At 32.1% G+C, this 8,977-nt stretch overlaps 1 protein-coding gene across 3 annotated transcripts; it reads left to right on the forward strand.

Moving 5' to 3' along the window:
• The first annotated feature begins 5,758 nt into the window (after positions 1-5,758).
• LOC112702103 (uncharacterized) lies at positions 5,759-7,846 on the forward strand. Of its 3 annotated transcripts, none has more exons than XM_025753010.3 (2): positions 5,759-6,042; positions 6,265-7,846. In XM_025753010.3, the coding sequence occupies exon 2, from the start codon at positions 6,266-6,268 to the stop codon at positions 7,610-7,612; it is 1,347 nt and encodes a 448-aa protein (XP_025608795.1). In that variant the 5' UTR covers positions 5,759-6,042; position 6,265; the 3' UTR covers positions 7,613-7,846. The 3 variants fall into 3 exon arrangements, with proteins under 3 accessions (XP_025608795.1, XP_025608794.1, XP_072056023.1); XM_025753009.3 differs by having other exon boundaries at positions 5,795-6,037; XM_072199922.1 differs by having other exon boundaries at positions 5,795-6,037; positions 6,285-7,846.
• The last annotated feature ends 1,131 nt before the right edge of the window (positions 7,847-8,977 follow it).

The following is an 8,977-nucleotide window of genomic DNA, read 5'->3' on the forward strand; positions in this document are numbered from 1 at the left end:
TTCTTTGTCATGATTCATGACTCTATATAGGGTTATTCATTTTAAAAGTTACAGATTTGGTATTAATAGAAATTTCAAAATCTCAAATGGCTGACTTACAGATAGAATAGAAAGTTGTGCTGAAGCTTCCAAAGGAATTGCATGCTTAGCTGGTGAGTGGTCTCCCATCATTATCACTGTGTACAGAGATATTTGACCTACCAATTGTGATATAAAATCATGGAGAAATTATTTGACTTATGGGCCGTATATGCTATCTTGTAACAATATCAAACTATAACAATATCTTGTTAGTGTCGTGATATGTTTTCATTTACTATGTACATTCACTAGAAACTAGCTTAGAAAAAACCTATGGCAAGAATCTAGAAAAGAAAAAAATCCATTTCAACCAATATGTCCTTAGGCATGACCATACATAACATAGAAATCACACTCGAAAAAAGATTAACAATTAGCTAGAATAGCAGAAATTGCAGCGAAATTATTTGCAAAAGATGGAAAATCTCTTTCACTTGAATTTTTGGTGACATATGGTTTTTCTACAAAAAGCTATGTAAACTAAGTCGGTGCCTAAATTCAGTAAATTGGCTTGAATCTAATCTTAAGTGATAAGCATACACACAAGAGATAATTACTTTCACACAAGCAACTTTTTGTGTGAAATCTTCATAGGTTTATTTTATAATAATTTCCCTTCATGATTCTCTTTACTTTTCATTTCTCCCTTATTTTTTCAATTTTTTTATTATGTATTTGCTATAAAATGACCTATCTTCTCATTAAGAAGAAAAAAAAACTTTTGATGCTTTAATCTATAACTTTTTTGGACTAATTCCTTAAATTTCAATATGAGTCAAATTATTGTTATTGGCACATTTTTCTTTCACAACCATAAACCTTTTCATTGGGAAAATTAATTTGTGTGATTATAAGAAAAAGTTGATATGTAGCATTGGATTCAAGTCCACAAGAAGTGGCTTCCATTCAACATGAGAAGAGAAATCATAACCTTTGACCACTAATTCTTCCTATATCTTTCTTTACTCTTAGTAGTAGCCTATGATAAAACATCATTCACAAACATGCATAACAGAATAAAATGGAACAAGAAAAGAAGAGAAAAAATAAGGAAAACTTGGGATACATCATTGTCAAATGACTCATCAAACAGCACATGCATGCAATGCAAGATATTGATAAGACATTACAAACTTCATTTCTCTTATACTCCATAGTGTGTGTGATTTATTGTGATTTCCCTTAATTCCCATTTCAAAGTGGAACACAACTGTTATCATCTTATTCCTTCCTCAGTTTGTGGTTAGTTTATTAAAGCTACAACCTAACAATAATGTATATCCTCCCTTTTTGACTTTTTGGTCCTCAATAGGTTGCAATCACCTTGTAATGTGGCCGATTTTCCATCTTTTGCAAATAATTTCGCTGCAATTTCTGCTATTCTAGCTAATTGTTAACCTTTTTTCGAGTGTGATTTCTATGTTATGTATGGTCGTGCCTAAGGACATACCGGTTGAAATAGATTCTTTTTTTTCTGGATTCTTGCCGTAGGAACTTTTTCGAAGCTAGTTTTCTAGTGAATGTACACAGTAAATGAAAACATATCACCTACAACACTAATAAGATATTGTTATAGTTTGATATTGTTACAAGATAGCATATACGGCCCATAAGTCAAATAATTTCTGGATGATTTTACATCACAATTGGTAGGTCAAATATCTCTGTACACAGTGATAATGATGGGAGACCACTGACCAGCTAAGCATGCAATTCCTTTGGAAGCTTCAGCACAACTTTCTATCTGTAAGTCCAAATATCATTTTCAGCCATTTGAGATTTTGAAATTTCTATTAATACCAAATCTGTAACTTTGAAAGCAGAACACATAATGAATAACCCTTAATAGAGTCATGAATCATGACAAAGAATCATGTACAACTTTTAAAAATTTAGAGTAAGTCAATTGATTACAAACCTAAATTGTTCAATCCTAACAGAGTGTATGAAGAGTTCCATCTCCACCTAAACCCATGGAACTACTAACAACATACCAAAGTCACATTATTGTCTATCATTTTTACCCCCCATATTATAGTACACTAGTTCAATGAATAAACACCGTACAAGATTGAAAAAAAAAAAAGTAAAAAATACCCTTTTTTTTTAAGGAAAGGAGAGTACTCAAGGCCTGGCTTGAGTTGGTATGACTTCAGCATAAGTATTGCATTACTTCCTGCCCAACCTCCCCTAGATGCTGCTGATGCTTTGCTGCTGCAGCCTTATCAGCAGTCTCCCGCTTCAATGTCCTCTTTGCCCGTCTACCTGTTGCGACTTTTTCAGCTGCCTCTTTCTTTTTTGGCTGGCGAGATGATGAACTTGCGCCTCCTGGATCCTGGAAGTTTCATCATCCTCGTCATCATACTCATAATCATATTGATATTGATAAAAATCTTCAATAGGATCGTAGGCATCTTCATGCTCCACGTGATTTTCGACCTTCAGAGGTTGAAACCATGCAGCCCTAAGTAGTAGGCAAACACTCTCCTCGAACATGCAGTCCTGGATGCTGTTAAAGGGGGGAAAAAGAAATTAGTAGTAGAAAAACAATATTGGCTTTCATCCTCAGGTAGAGCACGCACATACATAAATATAACTTCAATTAGTATCTGTGAAAGCAATGGGAAAAAGGAAACTGCAAGACAGCATTGATAGACAATTTTGTACAATTCATTTTCAATAAGAGAGCCGATTGCTGAAGATCAAGAACATCATTGTATTTCTAGCTTTCACTGCGCGTTGACTCAGCAATCAAGTAACCTGAAAACTGAGGAAGTGAATTCTCAAACAGAAAAAAGAATTTCCATCTTCAACAACTATGCATCTCCAAAATAACATCAGAGATATCTAATCCATCTTTTTCACATTCTATATTAGAAGTGTCATATGTACCATAATATTTTCTACATTTTTCTACTAGACAACTGAGACTACACCTAATGATAAGAAGTCCAAGCAAACAAATATAATAGTACAATTATTTCACTTCAAATGTTGAAAAAGGTAGGAAGTGTTGGGTTTTTGGGCTCCCTTCCTATGTGGAGAAAAAGTCCAAATACTAGTATCCAAACCATGAATAGTTGAAGTGGTTGAGGTGAGTTAGGGTTGAGTGAGAGAGAGGTCATTTGCAAGAGAACACCAAACACTAGAGAGAAGAGAAGAGAGAAAGTTATTTTCGCACATACACAAAGCTGTCTCTGTAAATTGGTCACTACAGATTCGTTAACCGTTAGATCGAGCTCAAATTTGGACAGTGTGTTCTACACATCTGGTTCTTTGATTTCACTGTTCGGATCTTCAATTCGACATCTGTAGCTGGAGATATTGGCCATGCACAGCAGCTCTATTTTTGTGGTATTTTCATCTTCTTGTTCTTGTTTTGTAAGTTTTGAAGCTTGGGTTGTTTGGCTTGTTGTATGCACGTTTTGTGCAGTAATTTGTGACTCTCTTGTACCCTATTTTTCATCATAGTGAAACTATTTCCTGGTCTTGGTGACTCGTGGTTTTTACTTCTCTTATTGAGGAGGTTTTCCACGTTAAAAATCTTGGTGTGTTAGCTTGTTTCTAATTTCTGGTTTATGTGATTTTTCCGCTGCTATTAAGTATTATTGTACTGGTGTTAATACTTGTTAGGAATGGATCGTTGGTCCTCTAATTCTTGCAAGTAGGGAATTGTGTGTTTTATTCCTATAAAAAAAACAAAGCCCCGCAGAAATACCTGCCATCAAGCGAGCGATGGACAAAGAGGAAGTCGAATGGATGTTTAAGGAATTAGTCCAAAAAAGTTATAGATTAAAGCATCAAAAGTTTTTTTTTCTTTTTAATGAGAAGATAGGTCATTTTATAGCAAATACATAAAATAAAAAATTGAAAAAATAAGGGAGAAATGAAAAGTAAAGAGAATCATGAAGGGAAATAATTACAAAACAAACTTATGAAGATTTTACACAAAAAGTTGCTTGTGTGAAAGTAATTATCTCTTAGTGTGTATGCTTATCAGTTAAGATTAGATTCAAGCCAATTTACTGAATTTAGGCACCGACTTAGTTCACATAGCTTTATGTAGAAAAACCATATGTCACCAAATATTCAAGTGAAAGAGATTATTAAACCAAATGGGAAAGTTTGGAAAATTTGCATTTAAAAAAGTGGATTCATATGCTGAAAATTGCTTTTGGAAATTGTGTTTTTTATATATAAACTAATCATATATCATATATTAATTAATGAAAAATGTGGGTGGATATAACATATAATAAAGGGGGTTGAATTTAGTTCTTCTCTTGATGTCATATAATAGGACTCAGGACTACTCTATAGTGTTAGGTTTGCCTAACATGTTTAAGAAAACATTAAAATGTTTAGAAATATAAAACCAAAGCAATATCTCCATGTTTTGACAAATAAATGCCGAGAAGAGATTGCACTTTTTGTGTTACAAATAAAAATAGAGTAATACTAGACAATCATTTTTTTTTCATTTAACATTAGCTAAATTTTTTAAAATTATTTTATTTATATTAAATTATAGATTCTAAATAAAAAAATTTTAATTCTAAATCCTAATTATAAACCTAAACACTAAAGTTAGCTAATAATGTTATAATGACTAACTAAAAATTAATTCCACATAAAAATATGATTGTAAAAATATTGACTTAGTTATTTATTATTTAAAAAATTTTTAAATACATACATATATGTGTTTGTTTTTGAGAATAGTAGGATAAAACACTGAAAATAAGATACAAGGGACAGAAACACAAAATTTTGTATTCTTGTATTCTGTTTGGTAATAAACTAGAACAAATTATAAAAATCTAATTTATTCTCATTTTTTTCATTCAAAAAAATTTGAGAAGAAAAATATAATATTTATGAAAAATTAACAAGAATAATAAAAAAATAAAAAATAAAATGTGTTTCTTGTTAGTGTTTCTGTATTCTTTCTGTTAGGATAGACACAAAATACACACAGTCTCTATTGATGTCTCATCTATCAAACTGATTTTATGTTTCTGTGTCTATGTCTCAGTGTCCCATTCTTATAAACAAACGCAGCCTAAATAATAATAATAATAATATATAAAACTCTTTTTATAGTTTTGAGTGAATAGAAATTCAAAGGAATTAAAAGAAAAAATTGATTAATGAATATAAAAAAGAGCAAAACAAAAGGAAAATGATTATCCATACTTCTAATAGGTAGAGATAAAGCTTGATGTTTGTGTTAAAACTTAAAAACTTTCATTTGAAAGAGTGGGGGATGAGTGATAATGAAGATGGTGGCTAGTGGGACCTTCCCAGTATGAGTAACTATCAGTGGAGCAACTTAAGCACTCCACAAATGGAAGTTGCATTGTCAAGCAAAGCAACAACACCCTCTATTCCCCCCACTCAACACCAAAACCAAAAATAAAATAAAATAAAAACAATTTTTATATACCAATTTTTGTGTCAACACTCATTTTAGATTTTTTTTTAATTTAAATTTAACTCCTATTTCAATATTTTAATTTTTAGTTTCTATCTTTAAATTTTATAATTTCATCTGATATCTATAGACATTTCAACTTTACGTATAGATATCACTATTCAAAATTAAAAAAAGGACAAAAACATTACATCATCTTTTTCCTCTATTCATATTCATGCCTCACTAACAATCATCCTTCATATATATATATATATAATTTTTTTCTAATATAATTTCTTCCTTCCACCTACTACCACACATAAAGGCCTTAAAACTCCACAACTTTTCTCCATTTTCACCTAAAGAAAAGGAAAAAAGGCCATTTCCATTGAACATTAACTTTCTCCTTCACTCTATATTCATGCTTCTGCCTCAATTCATGGATTGATCTCATAAATACTCTTCAACCAACAAGATCCTACATATATACATATAATAGAATAAGGTTAACTAAACCTCTATCACCATTCATTCCATTAGGTAAGGTAAAAAAAAAAAAAACACTCTCTTCATGTTCTTTTCATGCTTGCTGCATAATTCTTTGTTTTCTTTGCTTTGATCATCTCTTCATCCAAAAGGGTATTAGAAATTAGACAACTTTTTTTTTTTTTTTTGTGTTAATCAGTGATGATTGATGAACTAAATATACATAACTCTGTTTCTGTTCTGTTTTTCTTCTAACTGTGAATACCTTTATGGTTGATTAGAATGGATTCATTCAATGAAGGTCATCAAAGTAGCAGCTTCAGGTACAATCCGAATTTGAACATGGCGAATCATGCGGCCGACGATGATAACGAAGAAGAAGATGAGGCTGGTGAGTTCTCTGGGGTTTTAGAGATCTTTGTTCACCATGCAAGAAACATTCACAACATATGCATCTATGATAACCAAGATGTGTATGCAAAATTCTCTTTCACATACAACCCTGATGAGACTTCATCCACAAGAATCATCAATGGAGGTGGAAAGAATCCAACATTCAATGAGAATCTAAGGATGAAGATCTCCAATGTTGATGATGCAGTTCTAAAGTGTGAGATTTGGATGTTTAGTAGAGCAAGGAATCACTTGGAGGATCAGCTTCTTGGATTCTCTTTGGTTCCAATTTCTCAAGTTCTTATTGGAAAAGGAAAAGTGACTCAAGATTATAGCCTCTCTTCCACTGATCTTTTCCATTCACCTGCTGGAACAGTTCAATTGACACTCTCCTTAGACACAAACAATTCTAATTTTGATTTGATATCATCCGAATCTGCGAAAACCTCTTCAATTTCTTCAGAAGTGGTGTTGCTTGACAGAAAAGTAACAGAGGTTATGGTTGATCCGGTTGAGTATTCGAGGATTGTGTTTCCTGATATTGGCGTGGCGAAGGAGAATCAAGAAATGGCAACTGATTACTTCAATTCTTGCTCTTCTAGAGGGCTGCTACTGCCATTCCTTCGTCTCGGCGCATCCAATGACTGTGAAATGAATCCTGTTTCTCCAAATGAGAGTATTCATCAGAACTCAGGTTTCTTAAGCTCCACAACTACAAGCCTAAGTGATGATAGAGATAGAAACTCGTCCGCAGATTCGATTCAGAAAAAGAATAATTCTTGCAATGTTTCAATCAGTGTTATAGAAGGCAGTATTAGTAACTCTCCAGATACACCAACTTCCAAGAAAGAAGGCGAATCCATAGACGAAAAAGAAAGCGAAAAGAGTGATGATAGTGAGAAGAAAGTTGGGAAATTTGGTCAAGTTTTTTCAGCTCCATTAGGGAACATGAACATGAATATGAATTTGGAAGCTGAACAATCTGCAATGCAGAAACAAATAGTGGATATGTATATGAGAAGCATGCAACAATTCACAGAATCCTTAGCAAGAATGAAGCTACCTATGGAAATTGACAAATCTGAAAGAAAAGATCAAGATTGTGGTGATGTGATTCAGAATCATGAAAGCAGCAATAACAACAACATCATATCAGAAATTGATGATGTTAGTAATAATAGTAAGAAGAAAAAAGATGGATCAAGAGTGTTTTATGGTAGCAGGGCATTCTTCTAAAACCATTATTCATTACTCAGAAATTAGTACTAATGTTGTTACTCTTATTCTTATTATCATAACATAAAGTACTCTTGATATTTGTTTATGACATATTTTTAGTTCATAATGTTGTGTCTTTTATGGATTGATTAAATGTTTGTTTGTTTGTATTTACTAAACACTTTTCCATGATTATGTTTTTTGTTACCTGAATGCAATCATAAGCTATGTCTGAATATCAGTTCATCACTACTATGCCATTCAAATTCTCACCATTATTGTGAACTCTGATGAGGATCAGATTAGGTTAGATAATATTATTACATATTGCATTCTTTGATTTGTTATGTTTAGTTAGTGACTTAGTGTTACAAAAATTCAATTTTAAGAGGCAGTAGTATGTATATATTATATCTTATATTGCTTAACTTTAAGTGAAATCAATATAGTTTGTGCTAAAATATTTGTTCACAATTAAATTAGGTATTTTATTGCAGAGGATTTTAAGAGATGAAAATATACTTTAGATATTAGTTTTAGGATACTGTTTTTTAATGTGTGAAAATGTGAAATAATCATGTATAAATAACTGAGGATTTTAGTTAGGTAAACGGAGAAAATGAAATTGTCTAAAAAATATGAGAAAAAACTGTGTATATGATTATGAATTTTAGTTCATATAAGTAGTGAATTTCAGGATTCTAAATTCATGCCATGTATATATGTAGAAGACCTTATATTGGTAATCCACTCACAACAAAAGCAAAAACTTCCCTTGCTTTTTCAAAATTTTAAGGTCTTTACTTTCATGAAAAAAAAAAGGTGAGTTTTTTTATTTACTCTATATATTATGTACTTTTTGAATCTGTAGGTGAGTCACCACCAAATTTAAAAAAGGTTATATTTGATGGCATTAGGATGGGGTTTGATTCCTTTTGGGGTGGCTTCCATTTCTTGTCCCATCAAACCAATATGTAATATCTTATATATCTTTTGCGAAAATGTTTCTTGAATATTTGTCATTATATACAATATATAAACCAAGGACACTTGGTTGAGTTATGTGTTTACATATTGTTCGGTTGCTCGTTAGAAAGGTGAATCGGATGGTTGGCGGGTTGAGAACAATGGGTTGATCGAGTGTATTTCTGGATTTGGGTGCAAATTTTATGGAAAAGCATTGTTTCTAGCGTCGGTGGGTTAAATGCTAAAGTGAGCGTCTATATAATGAGGCGGCTAATTAGGATAAGAATAATGTATTTTTGGAGAAGAATACGTCTCTCCCTATTTATACTTTGTATTTCGGGTGGGTCCTTTGCTCTGGACCTATCTGTCTGAAAGCTTCTGTCAGCTATTCAAATCTCCATCAAGGTGTGAGGCAAC

This window comes from Arachis hypogaea, chromosome 7 (assembly GCF_003086295.3).
Source record: "Arachis hypogaea cultivar Tifrunner chromosome 7, arahy.Tifrunner.gnm2.J5K5, whole genome shotgun sequence".
Classification (NCBI taxonomy): Eukaryota; Viridiplantae; Streptophyta; class Magnoliopsida; order Fabales; family Fabaceae; genus Arachis; species Arachis hypogaea.

Bases quoted from the DNA above. Each gene is read 5' to 3' on its own strand.
- LOC112702103 (XM_025753010.3), top strand. From the start codon at position 6,266: ATGGATTCATTCAATGAAGGTCATCAAAGTAGCAGCTTCAGGTACAAT.